General features: G+C 42.0%; 1 protein-coding gene across 1 annotated transcript in view; it reads left to right on the forward strand.

Annotated features, from left to right (window-relative positions):
- Positions 1-482: 482 nt before the first annotated feature.
- Positions 483-24,250, forward strand: part of Lgi1 (leucine rich glioma inactivated 1) — a 42,174-nt gene continuing 18,406 nt past the window's right edge. Inside the window, exons 1-4 of the mRNA XM_036168229.1 lie at positions 483-1,071; positions 1,501-1,572; positions 19,884-19,955; positions 20,057-20,128. Of these exons, the coding sequence (XP_036024122.1) occupies positions 857-1,071; positions 1,501-1,572; positions 19,884-19,955; positions 20,057-20,128 (431 nt within the window). The 5' untranslated portion in view covers positions 483-856. The remainder of the gene's footprint in view (positions 1,072-1,500; positions 1,573-19,883; positions 19,956-20,056; positions 20,129-24,250) is intronic.

Genomic DNA, 24,250 nt, shown 5'->3' on the forward strand with positions numbered 1-24,250 from the left:
GAGTTGGCTGCCTCCTGCTGGCAGGGAGCTGGGTCTAGCCTTTTGGAATGTACTCTGCCTAAGGGAGAGAGCAAGAAGGGAGGAGAGTGGATTATACACAGATGGTTTACAATTTTGTCACCTCCCTCACCGTGGAAGGAGAAGTGGGCTGTGCATGATGGTGGAGGATTGTGAAAATACAATAATTCACAATAGTGATAAGTGTCAGAAAAGTATTCGCTCACATGCATTCTCCATGTGTTCGAGTTTATCTTTCAAACAGTGGCATCAACCAGGTGGACTCTGCAAGGAATAGCAAGGCTTTAGCTGCAGATGGAGTTCCATTTAACTTCGTTTTCCCAGCCAAGACTGGCCCCCAAGCTAGTTTTTCTTACTAGGTTGCTTGCTACAGGAAAAGCAAATTCCCAGAGGTTCCCGAGATTGCCCACATCCTATGCTGAGATGACTGCTCCACCGCCCGCCCACCCACCCACTAATAAGACATAATGCCGTCCTATTTTTGGTAACAATTAAAGGGCCTCCCGGTGAAAGCAGAAAGCTGTTTATTTTCTGTTACATCACTTCGCTTGCCTTCGAAGACTGGTCTGTGCTCACTGTTTTCTGTGATGTGAGTCGGCTCTCTTCCTCCAGCAGTTGGCTGGCTCCCATCTCACAGCACCTCACAGGTCTCTTTCCCCCCGAGCAGTGCACTGCCTGAGCGAGGAACAGCTCACGAAGCAGCCTGAGGTCCCTGTTTTGAAAAAGCAGATACAGAGGCAGAGGAGGGTGGACTCCTGTGTGACCTGTTCAGAACAAGACAAATCAGCAGCTGAATTCCAGAAGCCCTGTTCATGTGTGGGGATATTTTCTCGACTACATGGAATCAGAAAGAAGCAGAAGGATGGGAAATGCCTGCATCCCCCTGAAAAGAATTGCCTGTTTCCTATGCCTCTTTTCCGTGGTTTTGCTGACTGAGGGGAAGAAACCAGCGAAGCCAAAATGCCCTGCCGTGTGTACTTGTACCAAAGATAACGCTCTCTGTGAGAATGCCAGATCCATTCCACGCACCGTTCCTCCTGATGTTATCTCACTGTAAGGCCCGTAAGCATTTTGATATCTAATTTACAATTTAAAAAATTCCAGCTGGTGGATTTGGGGGTTTGTATGTATTCTGAGAGGGGCATGGATCAAGAGAGAGAGAGGGAGGGAGGGAGATTCCTCCTGCATGCTTGGCCATTTGTCAGCACTAACATTTTGCTGTATTTGAAATTTGTGATTTCAATAAGCTGCTACTGACCATGCTTAGCTAGCCCCGACCCTGGACATTATTCTGTAATACCTGGAACAGCTCGTCTCTCTCTTGCTTCATCTGGGAAGGGACAGAATCATACTTTATAAGATAGTGTGGAAATAGCAACTGTTATGGTAAATCAGATTAACATGAGGTCTGTTCTCTCTGTGTGTGTGTCTCTTTGTGTGTGTGTCTGTTTGTTTTCGTGTGTGTGTTTTGTTTTCTTTCAGATCCTTTGTGAGATCTGGTTTTACTGAAATCTCAGAAGGGAGTTTTTTATTCACACCATCGCTGCAGCTCTTGTGAGAAATATTTATATCATGACTATTTTTAATATGGCATATGTTTAGATAAGCCTTCTCATAAAATAAGCTTAATATTATTTCTATTGAATGTGATGATGTTTCTGAAAGAGTGAGAATATGGGTAAGGTGGGAGGTAGATGGGATTGTTAGTAACTTCACACCCACACTGCAGGTTGATCCTTGCGTGGGTAAATTCACTAACCCATGGTGCTGTCCACTTTCATGGCTGTTTATGAAGTTGCTGGGAATGTCGCAACAAGAATACCAATTTTGATGATCTTACTTTCATTTTTAACTTGGGAACTTTGGTGATTTTGTGCTGAAGTTCTTGGATCTGTCAATGCAGAACCCAGCATAACATATGCGCTCAAGATGTTGTCTCTTGGGGATCTGGGGCAGGCTGCTCGCTCCTCTGTATGATTTACCATGTGGGGAGAAAGAGAAGGAAAAAAAAAAACACCCTTGGTTCTTTCTAGGTAATTCCTTAAAATACCAATTCTCAGGAGCCTGCTTTCTAATCTCATCTAATTTATAACTGGTCTCCTCACAGTGAGGGAATGATGATATTAATACACCAAATACTCCATGCTCTGTGTTTTGAGTTGGCCACAAGGGAACCACATATTCAGCCCATGCCTGAAAATATTCAAAAATAGCATTGGACTAGGAAATCAGATCTCTTCACAGGCGTAATGAAATATGTATAATTTGTTCTGATGTGAAATGTTTGGCAATGGAAATCTGGTTCTTAATGGTATCATATGAGGGTCAAGGGATCTTCCATGACGCAGAATCAATCTTGGGTTGGCAGATAGACACTTCCAAGGCAGACACAATCAGCTGTCAATAAACTGAATTCAAGGTATCTTAACTGTGTAATTAAGATCTGAGCTTTTATTTATTTGCTTTCTAGATTTATATCTGTTTCCTTGCTTAGCCATTTTGTTGAGATGATTTATGCATAGGCAAATAGCGTGAATTTGAAATTGGAGAATCCTGTGTTCCAATATCATGCCACTAATCTTGCCCCACCCCTCACTGGAACTTTGTCATGCAGCCTTGTGCAGACTGAATGCCCCCTACCCTCAGTTTTATTAGCTACAAAATGGAAGTTATAAGACATATTTTGAAGTGCTGTAATCAGAGAGAAATTTAAGTATATAATAAGTATATAAAACTTTTTTTTTTTTTTTTAAGAAAGGGTCTCACTTAATTCATGCCGACTTTGACCTTACCATTCAGTCCATCTGGCCTTCAGCTTGTGCTCTGCCTCCCTTTGCCTTGCACTGCTGGGATCAAAGTTGTGACCACCAAATGCAGCTTTAGATCAAGCTCAAGAGGGGACACATTGGATGTGGCAGTCTGACATGTTTTACAAGTGCTATAGCTTTAAATTTTTACATCAAGATAAAAATGCTAAAAGTTACTTAATATATTGTGTGGTCTACAGGAATTCCCCAAACTGGTTTGACCGTTTCATTACATTTGTAAACTTGATTGGGTGTTTTGACATTATATAACAGGATTCGGTTCATGTCCTTCCCCTGGCTAATGCCTTTGAGTAATTGCCAGTTAAGTACAGAACTCCTAAGGGTTTGTCTGTTTGATTAAAGGAAGTGTTAACATGTCAAAAAAAAGTATTTTAAGACAGTTTTTTTTTTTTAATAGAGTGGGGCAATGTCTATAAGTCTGTGCTGATCCTGAGAAAGTCATCAGCTCTGTTTATTGGTCATGTAAATAAATGACTTGTTTAAAATGTTTTTTAATTTTTTAAAAAATTTTGTTTATTTATTTATTTTTAATTTAATGTGCTAAGAAAACTGCCTCCTCCTGGGATAGTCCAATAAATCAGTCCTTAAATCTCAATCATTCTCGGTCACCCTAGTCTCTGTCAGGCTGACATTGGGTGGACATTAGCTGGACACTGAGAGCCTGGACTGCACTCTACTTTGTTTTCATTGGGTGGACCCAGGCACACTGAGCACAGATGCTGGGCAGTGTCATGGAAATAGTTACTGGCTGCTGCAGGGTAATGTGATTTCACCTATTTAGAATCACAGAGGGAAGCCAAGGGACTAGTTTTAAATAGCCCACACTGAGTGTGTGCCATGCCCCTCTGTCCCATGCTCTGAGTTCCTATGGAACATTCCAGCCTTTATTTCTAAAAGCAGTTCAGGTTTCAGAAATAACAAAGGAGCTGGTAGTTCTGTCCTATACGTCCTCAGTTACCTCATTTTAGCTGACCTCAGCAGGGTAGAGTTGGCCACAATGACCTTACGCAAAACCATCAAGGGTCAAAGTTTGTCCATAGGCTCTAGGACCCTGTTTCGAAGGACTGTTTCCTATGCAGCTTGCTCATTGTCTCCAAAAGATATCATTTTCACTGAGTAAGGAAATAAATGTCTCTGGCATGCCATGCTTACAGAGGTGTCCTGTGGACAGTGCTGCCCTGTGCCCTGAGAACCCTATCTGCTACCAACCTGCCATTGGATCAGGAAGACCAAAGGGCCATCAGCATCACGTGGAGTTGGCAATGAATTCTAGACCATGGATCTATAGATCCATCATACGTCTATGAAGAAAAATTTTAGAATCAATTCTGCTTGATCTTTGTTGAAGGCAGTTGGTTTCTTTGTTGTTTGACTAGAATAAGCAATGTATGGTTCCAGGCAGGTGTGGTGGTGCACTCCTTCGAATCTAGTAATACTTGAGAGGGCTGAAATGAAATCTAGAGTTTGAAACCATCTGGATACACAGTGAGACCCTGTAAAAAGGGGGGCTATGATGGGGAGTTTCCATTCCTAGCACCCACTATCATAATCTGATATTGTGCTCATGGTCCCAAATGCTTCTTCATACCTTCCATAAGATGAGAAGTTCTTTTTAAAATGTCAGCCTCGGGTGTTTAGAGAAACAAGTGGGGTACCCACAAATTACATGTAGTATTTGGGGAAAATACACCGGTAAACTGTGGCTGGCTGTGTGGTAGGCTGTGCTGGAGAACAAGAAAATAAAACCCACACTCTGCTAGAGAGGAGAGAAAAATTAAAGTGATCCAATAAAAATTTATCAGATCAGTTGTACAAAACATTCTTTTTAAATATCCTTTCTGGGGAAAAGAAAGTTCCCAAGCAAATGACATTTTTTTCCATGTTTTTCACAGGGCCAATTTTGAAACATAACCAATGAGCATGATTATGCGTTCCCGGTTGCTCTCAGTACTTTTAGTGAATGCAATTTGGAGAAATGTGTTTTCACACATTACAGCCCTGTTCCTTCCCAGCTATAGACTGAAATCCCCAGTGATGCAGGCTCATGATGGGAGACTCAGACTGAACAGAATAAAATGTGGCCACATTGCCATTTGTTTATGACATTTTAATGAACTAAGGCCCTTCAAGTCCTAAGACACTCCTATTTGCTGCAAGGAATTCCAGAAATACAGAACAACAACAACAACAACAACAACAACAACAACTGTATAAATTCGATAAAGCCAGAAAAAAAATCCATTTTTTTTTTTCCCAATGAGATTTGGTCTTAAGTGAAACACATAATTTCCCTTGATATGGAGAAAAATAGCATTTCTATTTTTAAAAATTATTTAAAAATTTAACAAAATTGATGCACAGTTGACACATAGTTATATATAGTCCACAAGAAATCAAAAACTCAAAACAAACAGAAAAGCAAATATCATGAACAAGAAAGAAGCCTGTTCTTACCAAGGTGCTTGGTTTGTTTAGAGGCAAATATCCATGGGAGCTGTTGCCCTTAAAAGCCACTGGGTTCTCTGCTATACGTTATAAGAGTAAGTGTGGCAATGCTCAGTGAATACTCAAGCTAGCCCAGTCAGCTTCAAGAGTGTGAGGACACGTTCTTAGCTGGTTATAGGTAGATGGGTATGTCTTGGTCTGCGTCCAGCAGATACCATGGAGGCAGCTTTGTCTGTGAAGATCCCACCCCAAACCCCAATTTTTTTTTTTTTTGAGACAGTGCACTTTAATCTAGCAAGGATGACCTGAACTTCTAATCCTCCTGCCTCCACTTCTCAAGTGCTGGGATTAAAGGCACCTGCCACCACACCGGGTCACCACACTCTGTTACCGTGTGTCACTGGGCATCAAACCTAGCGCTCCATGCATGCTTTGAAAGCCTTCTGCCAACTAAACTATATCCCCCAGCCCAATGAGCTGATTATCCTGTCTGTGCCAACTACTTCTGTAGGAAGAGTGCTTTCACTGAAAGCATGTTTTATTCTTCCAGTTATTTGGGCCAGAGGCCTGATGGTGGCCTGCCCCTCCTCCCTTGATGCCCACTTTCACCTGGGAAGTCCCCTTCCCAGCAAACCGGGCACCTGCCTCTTCCTCTTCACCCAGGCCTTTTCCTGCCCAAGGGACTTGCAGGTTTCTGCAGCACTGCCCCACCCCCAGCTTTCCGTTAGAGCCTTCTCCATTAGTGTTACCTTCTTTGAAACAATAGCCCTCTTGGTGCCACCCGAGTGCTTGGAAGCTTTTAATGGTTCCCAGGAAAGGAGAAAATCAGAGTGCCAGAGCGGGTGTTAATAGCACTCAGCTCTTTCCTGTTGTCCTGGACTGTCAATCACAACACTGATCCTAACCTCTCCCTCCCCATAGACACCAGGGACAACCCTGTGAGGATAAGGTAGGTGTCTGGGTTTTAACCTGGTTTCTCGTATTCTGGATGCCTCTAGTATTGACTGAAGTTTGGTAATTCTTTGTGCTTATATCTGGTCCTTGACTGACATTCAGGGTCAGCAGTGAACCATGCTTAGGGAAGAGCCTTGGGACTATAAAAGGCCAAGCTGTGCTTCCTATGTACTCGTCAATGCCAATCCCCATAGCCACAGACGTCTAGTAAAGCATTTTGGTTTTGTACCTTAGTCATGTTTTCAGCCTTTCTAAAGTTTAATATACCCCAATCTCATGTAAATTAATGGGGTGGAGTACTAGAAAATGGTAGATCACTGAAGAGTGACCTAACAACCCCCTCACACACTACACATGTAGAGAGATACTCAAAGTTCTTCCAAAGAGATTGCCAGCACTTCTGAGGCAAAGCATCCAGTCTATCTGAGGTCCACTTTACCTTTAACTTCCTTTTCCCACTTTGCTTCACCTTTGGCCTCCTGGGTTCTTAGTTTGACTGCAGGTGCCAACGTGTCTCTCTTCTGTGAAGGAAAAACAGTCCATTTACCCTGTCCAGAGGAACACCCAAACAGAACCAACAGAGAAGCGTTATTGAGATGAGAAAATAATGAACACATGATTTCCTTGTTTATTTGTGCTTGCTTGGTTAGAAATCAGTGTTCATTGGGGACCAAGGGAGGGAAAAATAAGTATGTGTTGTGTACTTGCAAGCAGTAATGAGTAATGAGCGACAGATTTCCACTGTACTAAATGAGTTCGGGGATCCTACTGGACAGCAGGTACCATGTTGGATTTTGTGAGGGACACAAAAGTGATTGGCATGCGAAGTCACCCTGATCCTCTGTGATCAGAACGATGTTCAGCATTGGTGGTGACGGTGTCGCCAGCTGGTGGTGATGATAACATGGGCAGCGGAATCGTGGCAGGGGCTTTTCTATCGGAGTTGTGAAGTCACCCAGGCCTTCCTGGTGAGCTGGCAATGGGACAAGCATCGGCAGCTTTGTGGGCAGACACTCTTGAGTACCGGTCCCCTCTCTGATGCTTACTAGTTGTTCAGTTTGGGAAATGGAACCAAGTTTTGACACTATGGGTTACGCAATGGTTAATAGGCAGTAGAACCTATTGCACTGGCTAGCAGTAAGCATTAAAACATATGAATGGCACTGTTCCTTTCAGTCAGTGAAAACTGCCTTTATGACAGTGGCTGATTGCTTTTCTTTTTTTGAACCTATCTTAGCATTACACTTCCATCTGATTGCATCATCTGAGCTTGTCTAGAACCTCAGCTTTGAGGTTCTGAAGTTCTATGCACAGTCTCTCTAAGGACCTGTTAAGAAATCTTGCCTTCAATTCTTTTCATAGGAAATATATATTATTTGCCTATAAAAAAGTCTAACCCTCTCACTTCTTCCTCATGCATAATAAACAGAAGAGCAGTTTTGCTTAAAATAATGAACCTGAGTCAGTCTTCAGATGAGTGGCCCTATGGTAGGATGCAAACTAAGATTTAGGTCATAGGAGTCTAAAATCCAGTTTGGCCATAAGTGGACTGTGTAACATCGGGTAGGGCACAAAACGTTGCTGGGCCTCAGCTTTTATAAGCATTAAACACCAAAGGAAGAGTAAGTTGTGGCTTTAAAACCCAAATGCTAGTTGGAGCGGTGGGATAAATAAAGAAAGCAGTTGGGTATGAGACAATAGAAAGTAGTAGTGACAGGCAACCCGGAGAAGATATGACTTACTTAAAAGTGACATCCTTGTCTCCCACTGATTATTGCTAATGGCAATGTGGTACACAAGCACGTGGCCATTATCCCCCTCACCTTTAGGGGAAAGCAGAGACCTGGAAGCAGACTTTAAACAGGATAAAGACCAAAGGAAGCATGAGTTGGCATTTGGGAACCTTCACACTAATACTTAAGGCTTCATTCAAATCTTAAGTCTATTCTGTTCTGTGGGGCTGAAGAGATGGCTCAGTGGTTAAGGGAACTTGCTCATGCAGAAGACCCAGGTTTAGTTACCAGCACCCATATAGTTGTTCACGACCACCTATAACTCCAATTCCAAGGGATCCAACACCTTCTTCTGACCTCTGTGGACAATGCGCACACATCGTGGACCTACATACTCATACACACACAAAAAATAAATACATCTAATAAAAATAAAAATTCAAAAATATATTTTTAAAAATCTATTATACTCTACAAACACTTTACAATAACATATAAAATCACTTTGCTAAAAGAAACAGATAAAAATTACTATGTCAATTCTCACAAACCAGCAAATTAGATTGGTAATTAAAAGAATCCATGATATAGAATTGGCTTTATAGTTATTGCTAAAATACTAATGTATTGATTTCATGGCACCCTGGGTTCAGTCCCTAGTATCTCTACCCAAAACAAACCAAAACAAATAATATAGTTGCCAATTCCCTAAATAGTGAAATGGGGCCTGACTGGGCCTTCTGTATGGTAGCTGAAAAGAACCGGTATTTTAGTAATCTCATAGGTCTAAGATCAAAAAGGAATTGTTGAACCCACTTACATAGCAAGTTGGTGGGTGTTTGTCTATGTAAAGTGCAATTAAAAAGCAATGAACTGGGGCTATGGAGATGGCTCAGTCTATAAATTGCTTGCCATTCAAGCATGAAGCCCTGAGTTCAAGCCCTAGCACCTGGTAAAAGTTCCAGGGATGGTGGCTCATACCTGTGTTGGGAAGAAAGAGATGTGGGGTGGGGATCCTAGGAGTTTGCTGACCAGCTAATCTTTTTGAATTAGTGAGTCCCAGACTCAGTGTGAAACCCTGTCTCAAAAAACAAAGGAGGGGACATCTAGTATCACACACACACACACACACACACACACACACATACATACACTCGTGTACACACACATACATACTCATGCACATACACACACATACACATACATATACACTTTTTTGGGGAAAAATCAAATGAATCTCTAAAACACAGAAGCTAAAATGTGTAAGTACAAATAAGTTAAAGAATTTCCTCATGAAGAGCCATGGATTCATCCCATGCTTCCACAGCTAAGTATCTCTATTCTTCTTTAAGACACCTTACTGAAGGTTTACAAGCCACACAATAAAACCAGTCAAGTTTTGGCTAGAGGCATTGGTTACTTTTACGTTGCCTAGTGCTGCTCACTCTCTATATTTCAATTTTTATCTCATCATCATGACCTTCCAAAGTGCATAGAATTCTCTCCAGAGGAAGTACTGAGTCCAGAGGAAGTACTGAGTCCAGGTAGCCCCCTCACTGCTGAATCCTAATAAGCAGCAGACGTGGAGTTGGAACCTTTGCCCTTACTGTTAACCACTCTGTTTACTTCCTTCTGACACGAACAATCTCGGGCGAGTTTGACTTTGCGGAGTTTTGTTCCCCAAATCAAGTCCCTCTCAAAGGGTCAACCTTTGCCATTAACAAGGTTATTCAGGGGGAATGTGCCCCAATTCCTGTGGACAATGACTGGAAAGGAGTTCCAAACGCTCTCTGAAAGCGGCGGCATCGCTGGCAAGGGCCTCCTAGTCTCCCTAGGTTTCGGCCCTCATTTGTATGTGTAAGCGAGGGCCTCCCTGATTGAAAAGAGAGACAGATAGGTTGACAGAAAAAGAAATAAACTAGTGAAAGAGAAGGGCCTTCTTTCCTTCAGAGTTCCATCATGGAGCAGTGTTCTCTAAACCTGTGTCCAGGGGAACAGTCAATCTGCGGGAACAGAGTCTAGAGTCGGGGGTGGGGGAGCGGGGGAGGGCGGGGGGGGGGGGGGGGGTGGTTTAACAAATGAGGACAACGCATGCTCCATCCCTGGTTGGCTGTGCAGGGTGCACCTTGGCATAGAAAAGGCTCTGTGGTTAAAGCTGCTCTGCTCTTCTCAATCTCCCCTAGAACACGGGTTCTGTGGGACATCCTTTGGAATGTCCTCACACAAAATCAGTTATCAGCTGACTTATCTATACCTCATTTTGTTCTAAAGAGACCTGGTGGCAAAGCAGGGACAGCTCACGTCTACTATGCTGAAGGAGACATGAAGCTGTCCACTCCAGAAAGGGATGACTCAAAATAGTTTTGTTAGAGGCGTGCCTCACACCAGGCTACCCACCTGGTCAAGCAGCTTGGCATATGTCTGTCTTTTTTAGGGACCTCCAAGTAGATGGTCCTCTCCCAGGAAGTAGATAATGATTTGCAGCTCAGTCCTCAAGTGAACGGCTCCAGAGCTTGGATATGTTCTCACTGTCTTTTTCTTTTATTTTCTTCTCTTCTCTTTTCTTCTCTTTTCTTTTTTAAAACTGAAGTGGGTTTTCTCATTATCGTTTACTTTGTGGCTGAACCAGCGCTGCCCTGGACACATTCCATGAGATACTTAGTTTGTGTAGATTTCAGTGATTGACAAGTCCTGCTACCAATTAGATTGGGAACCTGCATGTTTAATAGAGACTTGAAGTGTCTCTATTTAAGGGAAGAAAGGACTTGCAGAGTTAAAAACCCTGATTAATTTCTTCAACCCACTCTTCTAAACATAGCTACCATTTCTTCTGCTTGTGACCTCTCAGTACCTGAAAGGTCAGAACGCAAGGGAATGCAGCCTGGGAAATATTGGTCAGCTGTTCTGGTTTGTGGCTACTGGGCAGAGCTGGTGGGACCAAGGTGAGGAAACTTGCTGTGCTCATGGACATTAACCAGTCCCAGTGCGACCGTCATTCAGGAGTCCAGAATTGCACCTAGACCACTTAGAAGCTTCCAATTATTTTACCCCCTCTCACCTCAGTTTCCTTTATGTTTTAAGTGGAGACTATAAAACCAACATTGCAGCACGCATTTGAGGATAAAAGAGACGTCAAGCTGCCGAAGACGAGGCCTGGCACAGATCCGGCTTTAGATAAAACTTAAGTCACTCCTTGGTGTTCCTGGGAGATAGATGATGATGTCAGATAAGTACACACAGAGGAGCTGTTGGCTAGCTGTGCCAGTTTCTAGAAAGAAAGCGTGTTGATTATCCTGAGATGACAGTTAATGAACTATATCATAAAGGGTTGGGCCCGTGCCCAGAGAACGCTTACAGATTTGTGATCTATATTCTAATCCTGGTCCACCAGTGGGGGGAAAAATAAGACACCTTGGTCACATTGCCTAACCTCTGCCAGCCTCAGTTTCTTCACCTATTTAAAGTGGAATGAAATTTCATGTCTCTAGAGCACACACACACACACACACACACACACACACACACACACACACACTCCTTGGTTATATGAAGCCAAATTAAGGTTCTTTGCAACCAATCCTTATTGGAAAGATGGCAGACTAGGGGATCAGCTGAATTACATTGAAAATCTTTTTCAAGGAGGAGAGTCAAAAATAACTGTCAAACAATGTGCTCTTCAGCGATGCTTCCCACGCTAGTGCTTCTCTGTCTTAAGAGCATATTTTAAAATATTCCAATGTGAATTATTCACATGGCACATGCACTCAGAACAGGGGCGCTTAGCTGACGTGAATCACCAGCCTAGTGTTAATTATTCTTCAACCAGTCCTATTCTTTTGGATGATGAACATTACCAACAACCAGAGAGTCTGGATTGGTTAAGCAAGGCGCCGAACACTTTGGCAAGTCCCTCCAGCAGTGCTGACACATCCCCCAACAGCTGTAATGTATGCAGTTTGTTTCCCTTAATGTGTACATAGTACACATACGCATAGACGCACAGGAGCCTGGATATGTACTGCGTGTTTTCACACACTGCCCACGGATGCCTGATAGCCTGGGCCATACCCATTAGTTTTATCTAGCAGGGATGACTTCTCCGAAACGGAGTTCCTCCTATGTCTGTTTTCTTTGTGTGGCTGCTCTCTGGCAGAAGCACCGGAGACATGCTCAGCTACATTCTCTCACGGAATTCTGTAGGCTCATCTGGGGAATCCTTTTGTTATTATAATCCCCATTTTAGCAGAGAGTGAACACAGTCACCTACTTAATGTGTTAACACACAGTAGTAAGTGGCAGATACATGCTTTGAAGCCTGATTCTGTATTCCATATCCCATCGGCACAGTCTCCAGGTGACAACCAGCTGCCACTGCTGGCCCTTTTCTTCTTCATCCTTACAGGAGAAGGGTTGTGAGGAAAAAGAATTTTCTCAACCATCCCTCCTCTGTTGCCAGGAGAACCTGGGCTAGGTGAAAGAATGGGGGAAGGGGGGCTTTCGTGGGCCAGTGACAATTCTGACAGCAGTCAAGACAGTCAGGTGGTACAGAGGGGCTGAGTGAATGTCATTAGGGCCAGGGGTCCTGGGACAGAGCCAAGTGAGCAGCCTGACTTGGGACTATAAGATTTTCTCAGCAGGCATTGGTCTCCTTGTATTCTGCCATCTGCAGACAGACCTGCATCCCAGCTTATATGCCTACAAAGCCACAAACCTAGACTCATAATTCTTTAGAATGAAAAGTGGCCTCTGAAGCTATCTCCTTCAGTCCCTTCCTTTAATAAGACAGAGAGAACTGGCATGCCTTAGGCTACACGGAGGACTTATAGACAAATGGGAATCAAGACATAAGCTTTCTGGTCTTTCTGTGGTGTTCCTTTCTTGGCCTTTGGAAGAAGAAACCAGGGCAAGAAACCATTTCTGGACTCTGTGTGCCTGCCCTGACCTCTCTCTGAATGGACCTTTGTCTCTGGCTTGTCAGCTGCACCTAGAGCAGCCTTCGCCTTGAATGCCTATAACCGGACCTTTCTTCTTAGACCCTCTGCCACCTGACTCACTTCCCAGCTGCTAACCACAGGTTCTATTGAACCTAAATTCCCTGGTAAGTCTACTCTTCTCCTTTTGGAAAGCTGATTTTAGCTTTCATCCAACCAAAACCCCTGCCCCCAACAACCTTACCGCCATGGCACTAAAGTGTTTTGTTAATGAAGAGCTGTGCCTTATCCCTATAGGTAGCCACACACACAGGCAAGTAGAAGAAAAGACTACAGTGTGGGGTCAATACTTAATAATCAAGTCACATCCTTTGGCCACAGTGTGTATTGTCAATAAATTTATGGAAGTTTGTTTTTAAAACAGGAATTTTCAAAAATATTACTCTAAACTGGGCACGGTGGTACATACCTTTAATCATAATATTTTCAGGATGCAGGGGCAGATGGATCTTTGTGAGTTCCAGGCCGGCCAGGGTTATATAGTGAGACCTTGTCTAGAAAGAAAGAAAGAAAGAAAGAAAGAAAGAAAGAAAGAAAGAAAGAAAGAAAGAAAGAAAGGAAGGAAGGAAATATTATTCTAAATAATGGTTAAATAAAACATTTAATTTAAAGCCTATTACAAATCAAAATTCGCTTGATATTTTACATAGTGGTGAAGCCATACTTCTATATGTTTTCATGTTTATACAGAAAGAATAAAAATATAATTGAGTGTTAAACTCAATAAATACCAGAAGAAAATTAGAACAAAATAAATAATAATAAAAAATAAAAACAGTTTTTATATGAAGAAGTAGTGGGTACAATAAATATTGGAAGGAAAAAACTAGTAAAATGGTAGCCATTTGGAAAGAATAACACAAGTTAGAGGTCCTTTAATTATTAACAAAAAGCAAAATAATGCTTAGGAAAGAACCAAGAAAGTGACCTACTTTACCTTATTATACATGGGTCTAAGTCCCAAGTGAATTAAGAAGTCATGATTTCATAGGGAAAAAAGTGATAGATGTTAGTGAAAAGATGATGAAATGGGCCTTTTTGTACTCCAGAGCTGGACATGTGATTTGCAAAGCTTGCATAAAAGCTAGGAACTTAAAAACATCCTGAATCCAACATAAATCTACTCTAAGTCCATCCTAGGGAAATAGAGACAGGAAAGGTGTTTGCATACATAGGGGGTTGTGGTAGATAGTTAAAAACTGGAATTCTCATTAGATGCCTACATTATAGCATGCCACAATACAAAACTCAGCTATCCATTAACCTATATTACTAAAACATCATCATGAAAAAAATGTTCATGATAAAAAAAAAAGGAGATGCTGGGCGGTGGTGGCGCATGCCTGTAATCCCAGCACTCAGGAGGCAGAGCCAGGTGGATCTCTGTGAGTTTGAGGCCAGCCTGGGCTACAGAGCAAGATCCAGAAAAGGCTCTAAGCTACACAGAGAAACTCTGTCTCGAACTCCCCCCCCTCAAAAAAAATTGAAGAGGACACAAATCAAGTTGGGGTGTGATGCATACCTGTAATCCTAGCACTTGAGAGGTTAGGATACAAGATCACAAGTTCAAAGCCAGTTTGGACTACAAAGTATATTCTAGGCCAGTGTTAACTGTAAGGTGAGACCTCTCAATCCACCCTCAAATTCCAAAACAGAAAAGAAAAACAAAAACAAAAAACCTAGGACCATACACAGCTTTTGTCAACTTGATAAACATACACACGCAGATATCACATACATGAGAGGTGTTATGCGTATGCAAATCAGTACCTGCATAGTCTAACTGTGCTATCTTCTTTTTACGTTTTTCTCTATTTTCCCGAACTTTTATGAGACATGTATATCATGTGCAAATTGCATTCAAATTTTTAAAATGCTCTACTTAAAAAAAACAAAACAAAACATAGATTGAGATGATAACCTCTTGATGTGATTTTGAGATGACTTATATGGATCATTTAATTCCTTCCAAAAAAAGATGATCATTTAATTCTATCTTGTAAGGCTATGTGAGTTGAGCTGTGTGGGCTATTCGCCAGAATACTGTTGTTTTGTTGTTATATCATCTAGACCCCATGCTGAGAAGCCACCCAGTGTGAGGAGAAGGTGCTAGACTAAGGGGCCTTAGGCCTCAAGATTTTTAAAAAAAGTCTTGGGTAGCTCTCTGGACCTCCCTTTCCTCCTGCCAAGCAGACAGCAATAGGGGATCCACCACACATGGTTGTTCTGAAGCCCACATGAGATGCTCGGGAGGCTGAGAAGTGCAGAGCGGTATGAAGGCAGTAACTACCATTTAAATGAGCCGGTGCCTGCCTGGGACTGGTAGGTGATCCATGAAATCTTTCTAAGTCTTCCTCCTGGGAAGGAAACACACTTCCCTGGCTTCTAAACAAACAAACAAACAAGCAAGCAAACAAATAAATAAATAAGTAGATCCCTCCCTACCCCTCCCACAGCCCTGCTTCATGACATTAAAAAATGCTTATCCCTTGGAGGGAGTTAGAGAGGTCAAGGCACACCCCTGATCTAGCCCCACCAAGACTAGTGGGAAAATGCCTAGTTTCTTCCTTCCCCAGAAAGAGAGGAAGTGGCAGAGGCTTCAGAGGTCTTATGGGACTGTGACAGAGGCAAACCATTCGTGACCTCTGCCAACGGAGATATCTCCTGGCAAGTCTGTTGGCCCAGACCTCTGATCTCTGCTCAGGGTAACAAGGCCATTCAGACTGTATATTGGTCCCCACAAACACCTCCAGGACGTGGCTCTTGTGATAACACTTGTCCCATCTGATTGATATTATTGCATACTCTCATTATGTGTACTTGGGGGGACAGGGAAACTTCAATGCCCCACAATAATGCTACAAAGGTCAGAGGATTCTTGGTCACCACAAGTGCATGGGGTATCACAACTGACCCGGAAGCTTCTCCCTATGCACCCTGGCTGCAGGCACCACACAGGCAGTTTTAAAATAGCTTGGGCCACACTCCAAGTGTAGAATTTAGCCAGAATCCTTGAGAGTGGGAATGAGTTGTCGGTATTTTTAAGCTCCTTGGGTGATTCCAAGTGCATCCAAGATTGGAAAGCACTGTTTGGATCCGACATGGACCCAGGCGTCTCGCCGTCCGGCTTCCATCACTCTTCCCTTCGTGAGGGCTCCATATGTGGTCAGTTCATATGTGGTCTTTGCACACACGTCAATCGTTACTGATCCAAGAGCTTTAGCTCCTCTGCAGACTGACTGTTCCAGCTGTCAAATCCACAAACTGAAGAAGAGTATTATTGTCTTAGCCAATACCTTTCTGAGCCAGGCCATTTGGATCGTGGAATGCTATCCAATCTAGATACTGGCTACTCTCAGGGGAACACTGTAGTTGGAGAGCTTCTCTCCAGGTTCCACCAAGCCCCCGCGGTCCCACAACCCACGTATAAAATAATCATACAGACACTTACATTATTTAAACTGCTTGGCCATTAGCTCAGGCCTACCATTGTCTAGCTCTTACTCTTATATTTAGCCCATTTCTGTTAGTCTATACTTTGCCACATGGCTTGTGGCTTACCGGTATCTTGACGTGCTGCTTCTCATGGCAGCGGCTGGCAGTGTCTCCTCCTCGCCTTCCTGCTCCCAGCCTTCTCCTCCTCCTTGTACCACCTACCCTATCCTTCCTGCTTGGCTACTAGCCAATCAGCACTTTATTTACACAGAGTGATATCCACAGCAGAAAACTATGTCTTTCTTGCCCTAATAATCCATGGAAAGGGCCAGAGGTTATGTAAAATAAAACATAATCATTCTGCTTAGCCTCAGAACTGTTGTGTATGAACATGGGCTAGGGTGTGTATTATTTCCCTTAATAGAGACAGTAGAATACTTGATTTATCTGATTTAATCACAAATCATAATATTGAAATAAAATGATTTCTTTCTTTACTTTTTTTTTCCCCAAGACAGGGTTTCTCTGTGTAGCCCTGGCTTTCCTGGATCTCACTCTGTAGACCAGGCTGGTCTTGAATTCACAGAGATCTGCCTGCCTCTGCTTCTCAAGTGCTGGGATCAAAGGTATATGCCACCACTGCCTGGTAAAATAAAATATATTTCTAAGACTCTATAAAAATTAAGAATTTGAGTTTTATTTACCTCATAGATGTGATCTAGTCATGAGTCTTTTCAAGTTTATATTGAACAATAAAATAAATAAGCCACTCAAGTATATTTAGTATATATGGTATAATTTTATAATCTCATGTTCATAGAAACTACTATTGAATTTAGAATTAAAAAGCTATAATATTCATTACTTTCTCAGCCAGAGGAATTTTTTAGCTTTTATAAGAAAAAATTAAATTGAAGTATAATTATACATAGAGAAAAAGTCACCATCATAAGAATACTACTAGGGCTGGAGAGATGGCTCAGTGGTTAAGAGCACTGACTGCTCTTCCAGAAGTCCTGAGTTCAATTCCCAGCAGCCACATGGTGGCTCACAACCACTTGTAATGAGATCTGGTGCCCTCTTCTGGCCTGCAGGGACACAGGCAGACAGAATACTGTATACATAATAAATAAATACATCTTAAAAAAAAAAAAAAGAGAGAATACTACTACTTCTCAATGGCTTTGTGTTTGTTTGTTTACAAACAAGCATCCTTGTGTCCAGCACCCAAGTTAAGAAGCCAAGTATTATTTTCACCCAGAGGCAGCCTTTGTGCTCACTTCCAGTTAGAACGTCCCTCCAAGAACAACCACTAAGTTGATGTCTACCTGCATAGATTTGTTTTCTATGTCAACCACGTAGCATGTGCTTTATTATGTTCTGACCTTTCCTTAGAACATTTTGCTTGTAGTTATAGTTTTAGTGGTTTTAATCTTTGAAATGTAGTTCCCCAAACATGTTTTTCTCAAAACCAGGAAATGGGATAGAGTTGGGGGCACAAAAACAAATAAAGGCAAGACCTTGCTCTAAAATTACATCCAATATTGTAATCTAGCAATGTGCTGAACAGAGAAAGCCTCTTTGTTCAACAAATATTTGCTCAGTATTCATAGTAAAACAGTTACTATCACAAGTACTAAGGTAAGTACTGTAACAAGCCAACAGAAATTCTAGAAGAAATCCTATCTTTCATTTCTGTGACATGCCTAGGGACGCCCACTGATAACTGTTTCTCAGTCTAGCTTGTTTCTGACTTAACATAAAGGGTGTCAGTGATAAAAGCTGTTTCTTCTGGCAATTTGATGAAGTCCCTGGTGAACTGCAGGGCAGTTTGCAAACTGTTGAGTCCAAGAGGGACTTAGCTGTATCTGTTCTGCTGTATTTTCCCTTTCTTCAGCCCTGTTGCTGCTCTTAGGACAGACACAAAGCCCTAGAGCCTGCTCAAGCCTTTGGGCGTCAGCTTACCTAGGAGTAAGGCTGAGCTTCCTGTTGCTTTCCAAAAGCATAAAACAAGAGGAGACAATTACCAGAGTCGTGATGGAAGTCGTGGACCTTGTATTTCATTTTAATAAGTACAGGCTGTAATATGTGTCTGATTAGTTGCTCTTGGCTTTTCAGAGTCTAGTGAATTACTTGAGTAAAAAGCCATGATGTGAGAGGGAGGAGGGATTAGTAGTGAACTCAACACCATTCCAGGATTGATAGTTTGGGGAAAAAACAGAAGAGGTCATTTTGTTTCACTTGGCTGGTTTGTCCTCCACCTCTTTTTTTTTTTTTTTTTTTTTAATGGAAAAATCTCATCTCTAAAAATAGAGCTGACCATAAAATTCACACCTGTGTTCCCATCCCTCAGCTTCAAAGCTTAACAGTTCCTACTCAGTCCACGTCTAACCCTCCCGATTACTCATTTCAAAATACTTCAGGAAGTAAGATCTCCTGGTTTAATCTCCTCACTTAACGGGCTCAGAGGGAAGTCGCTTGACAAATTACTGGCAATTACATTTAACCTACACTCTCAAAGTAAAAATATCACAAGGTTTACTAACAGAATTATTACACAGTTATTAAATTGTCTGTCACACAATCCAATTATTTAGCCTAAAAATACCTGTTTTTAGGTTTTCAATTAGAAAACTGGCAACTTCTCTAAAGAGTTCAACAGGGGCGTTGGGGATTTAGCTCAGTGGTAGAGCGCTTGCCTAGCAAGTACAAGGCCCTGGGTTCGATCCTCAGCTCCACATACAAAAAAATAAAAAATAAAAGAGTTCAACAGGGTGTGTTGACAGATTTGTTGACGTCCTTTTACCTCGGTGATTTTCAAGCCAGATCCCTGTGGATTTTGAAATGCCAATAAATTTGTTCAAGTAAAAGTGTTCCTTTTAATTATTTAGTAATCAAGTGGCCTCCAGTGCCTCCTAAGTGTCATCATTTCCTATCTTCAGCCTGTCCTGTTTTCAAAGAAGATTAGCTGGTGTTTGCTGTTCATGACCACTGTCCACGCATTATACCTGCCCTAAGCTATCACAGCATAATGGGGCTACATATTCCCCTACAATTCCAGTATTAAACTCCCAGTGCTCCATTATTTTGCCCTGTCAAAATATTCCAGAAGTTTCCAGAGCATGTTTTCACATGAAAACGATCACTAGTGTCTTCATCGTAGTACCACCAAAAAGGAAAAGAAAAAAGGTTAATTTGGCTGTACCTGCTACCTACTTGATCTGCTTGTTTCTCCAAATGCTTCCTAGGATGTGTGACACCTATGACCTGAAGAGAGGGCTGCAGGCACCCTCCAGTGAGCGTTTCAGGAAGACACAGCTAGGAGTGAGAAAAGCTGGCAAGGTTTTCTATGGAAACAACACTATAGAAAACAGACATTTATCTGTGCCAGCCTTCTCCTGTTTCTCTGAGAGATGAGAGCAGCAAGGATCAGCAGGCTGACAGTTTAACTGTTCTCACTGTGTACTCTCTCTGGGCAGGTTATTCACATCGAACTCCTTTGATGTGATCAGTGATGATGCCTTTATTGGTCTTCCACATCTAGAATATTTGTAAGTAAGACAACTCTCCCCCGCCTCTGCCATGCTAATTCAGGGCAGGTACTCCTCAGTTACTATGGCTGTCTGACCAAAAACATTGTCACCTCTTGCAGATTCATAGAAAACAACAATATCAAGTCCATTTCAAGACATACTTTCCGGGGACTCAAGTCTTTAATTCACCTGTAAGTATAGATGTTGCTATTGTTTTTCAAGCCTTGTTTGTTTGGCTGATTTGGGTTTATTCGTGTTTCTGCAGTCCTGGGATCAAACATAAGAGGCCTTCTACATTCTAGGTGAGCACTCTAACCTTGAGCCTTTGTTTTTGAGCTCATGTATTCAGTTTGGTACCTAAGGTTAAGGTACCCTTTTTATGAGTGCACATGAAAATTTAAGAACTCAAATTCTTTCTCTCCATGCACATTTGCCGTCCTCTCTGTCACATGTCACCATGTACTCAGGAAATTGATGACGATTACTATTCTTAGCCCAGATGGAGCATAATTAGAAAAGCAATTTAATATAGGGAAATAAGACGACTGAAATCACTTTTATTATCTACATCTTTAGAGAATTATCAATTGACTTTAGCCTTTAATTTGATATTTGCTGCTCTTTTCTCACTGTATAAGTCCTGACTTAATATGTGTTTAAACCAGATGTAGCCATAGGCAGTGTCTGTATACTGCTTGAACCGTCTTTTTATAACCCAAAATACTTAACTATTCCAAGGGTGATTAAAGATACAGCAGTCATTCTAAACAAGAGACAATTTCTGTCTCCCAGGAAACGTAAGAAGTATGAGCTAGTCTTCCTTATCACAACGAAGCAGCACCTAGGGGAGAGGGAGGGGCTGTTCCTTATTAATCTGTAACGTAAAAGAGCAAGCTCGTCAACTGGCGGTGACCCAGCCTGGAATGGCACGGTGTGAAAGGGGAAAGCCTCAACCACATAAACCACTTAAATTTCTTCTTCTAACCTCTTTCACCTCTTAAGAGGGCAAGGAGGGATTTTTAAGGAAAATACACATTAGAGAGATAACATTTACCCATGTTAAAATGAAGAAATTGAACCTGGGGCCTTATACATTTGGAACAAGGGTCCTACCACTGAGTTACACCCCTGAACCCCCATTTTTTTATTCACTTATCTTTTATTCGTTTTTGCTGTTTCAAGACAGGCTTTCTTTGTGTAGCCTTGGCTGTTCTGGAACTAGCTCTGTAGAACAGGCTGGCCTTGAACTCACAGAGATCCACCTGTCTCTACCTCCCAAGTGATTAAAGGTGTGTACCACCACTTCCCAGCTTTATTATTTATTTTGAGACAGTATCTTACTAAGTGGCCTTGAACTTGTTCTGTAGTCTAGACATGCCTTGAATTTATGATCTTCTTGCCTCAAATATCTGAGTAGCTGGGATTACAGGCCTGCAGCACCAGGGCCAGATCAGAAACAGAATATTGAGCAGGAGACATGATTATTGAACTGATTCCTTATGTAACGATAAAAATGCCCACTCAGTCACTGAATTGGACAGGCCATTCAATCATTCAATAGTGATTTCTTACATACCTAAAATGAGCCTCATGTGTGCTGCTGATGTAAGAAATCTATGTGTTCTATTCATTTTGTCAATCTTGAGCTACTCTCACAGTTCCTCAGCTCAGCTCTGTTCTAAACCCTGATGAAGCAGAGTAACATTTGTCCTGTGAACCTATTTTCTAGTGTGTCCATGTGGTCATCCTGCTATGCCTACCAGGTCCCATTGTCTCTTGCTGTTTGGATTGCAACAAGAGGAAATTGAGAGCCAAATGTATTTTATGAAATCCAATCCTGTTCTTTCAAGGCTTGTCTAGGGTTATTATAATACAAACACCATTTGCAATGCCCTTCCCATCAGTGGTATAATAGGATATGAAGTGGTTGTGGAACAGAATTAATATTATATAATTTATATCATATAGTCTAGTTCTGCACAATGTTTATTCAGACAAAATAAAAATAAACACACAAAAAGTGAAATGGATATTCCCTACCTCATGTAGTAGTGGTTTGAAGGAGAATAGCCTCCACTAGGCTTATACATTTGAATACCTGGTTTTTAGTTGGTGGAACTGTTTGGAAAGGCTTAGAAGGTGTGGCTTTGTTGGAGGAGGTGTGTCACTGGGGGCCGGCGTTGATCAAACAGATGAATCTATTGCATCTTTACCTAATCCATGATACTGTCATTATTTTGATCTACAAAGTGGCAACAATGAATGGGTCATGCTAAGTCATTGCTAGAGTGCAGTTTAAGCTTTATAAGGAGTAAGACCCATGAAGATGGGTGAGATTCATCCCAGCTTGAAGGAGCCCCTTCTGGAACAGGAAGAGCAACTGGATAAACAAATATTTTCTAACTCCACGTCATTGTGTTCAAGTTTTATGCTCGTTTCTAAATTATGCTTTTCTTGAAGGTGTGTTTCCTGCTTCTCTTTCCTCCCTTTAAGGATGGAGCAAGCAGGCAGCCTTTGAAACCCAAATGTCTCTGCCTGCTTGATACATCTAGTTCATTTTCCACTATTTACTGCTTATCAAGAAGCCTGGCAGTTCTTTGTGCCATTAGCTTCTTTCTTTCTTTCTTTCTTTCTTTCTTTCTTTCTTTCTTTCTTTCTTTCTTTCTTTCTTTCTTTCTTTCTTTCTTTCTTTCTAAGGTTTTAGGCTTCAAAGAGCACTTTCTCCACCTTTGAGCAAGCATTTAAGCAGCCAGGAATTGTCAGCAAGCCCTCTAGCTGTGTACACCACAGGAAGAATTTACGAAGCAGTTTCACACTCTTACCTCACTGTAGTCTCCAAGTGACCTTTTGGAAAGAGTGGGTAGTTACATGGCCCTCCTGGAGGCGTGAAAATGAAAGCGTAAATTACGCCCTGAGTGGACGCTGCTCCCCTTCTCCAAAGCCAGAAGTTGCCCAGGTCTTCAGCAAGGCGTCCAGTGAAGGCTGTCTTGTGTCAGTTAAAGCAGACCCAGAGATCTGTCATTGAGCTGACCAGATTCTGGTACATGATTTGAGATGTAGATTTGAGACAAGAAAGGGATCCTGCAGCCAGCAAGATGTCTTGATGGGTAAGGTACTTGCTGCTAAGTATGATGACCTGGATTGGATCTTAAGATCCACATAGTGGAAGAGAAGAACCAACTATTTGTAAATTATCCTCCAACTTCCACACATAGACAGTGGTGTGTATATGCATACATATAGGCTTCTGTATACATACACACAAATAAATAAATGTAATAAATATTTGAAAAGAAGAAGGAAAGAGATTGTGAAGAGCCTCATCTTTCCTCCCATTCTCCAAATTCAGAGAGTTGCAGTTGGATGCACACTTTTAAGCCAAACTCATTCCATTTCTTTAGGTCCATTTCTTTAGAAACAATGCATTTTTATCACCTTTTAAAAATATAGATTGCTTTGCTAGGTTTACTTACTAAAGGACATTTGCAGACAACTTGAAAGTCACAACAGATAACTCAGTTCAGTAAGATGCTTGCTTTGTATGCATGAGATTCTGAGTGTAAGCCCCAGAAAGCACATTTAAAAAAAAAAAAAAAAAAAAGCCAGACATAGTAGCCTGCCCTATAAAAGCTGCTAAGTCCTGAGACACTCTTTGAATTGCTTTATTCTGAGTGACCTAATATCACATAGGCATACTTTTATAACTCTAATTAAATACTGGAGGACTCAGCTCATAGTTTTGGGAGATTCTAGGGTAGACCAGTGGGATTGACTCAGGCCTTTTTATTGTTAGAATTCTAAGGTAGCATATGACATCACTTGGCAAGGGACCTGTAGTATATATTTCTGTGTGCCAAGACACGGGGTTAAGTAAACAGCGGACAGCACTGTGAATTTTCATATCTGGGACCACCACCTCCACATCCTATGGACCTGCTCTCACAATGCCCTCACTATCCCCCAGTCCCCCATAGTGACAGTTCTACAGCCAACAGAGGCTCTTGAAAGTGTAGCTGCAGCTCAGAGTCTACCTAGACCTCATCCCTCAGAACACCTGGGCCATCGCCCCCACTGAACACCTAGTCACAAGGCTAATGGCTAGGGTCAGGCGTTCTGGAAGGCAGACAGCCATTCTTCCCGTCTTTGCTCCCACCTTGGTGTCCTGGTGGTTCGCCTGAGAAAACCTTTGATTATGGCAAGGGCACCCACTGGAAAACTGCCGCTATGGCAGACTAGATTGGCTCAGACAGCACACTTGTTTCAGTGCCACGGGGCTGTGCTGCTAAGAAAGCAACACCCACAGCCATCTGGGG

Source organism: Onychomys torridus, chromosome 1, assembly GCF_903995425.1.
Source record: "Onychomys torridus chromosome 1, mOncTor1.1, whole genome shotgun sequence".
NCBI lineage: Eukaryota > Metazoa > Chordata > Mammalia > Rodentia > Cricetidae > Onychomys > Onychomys torridus.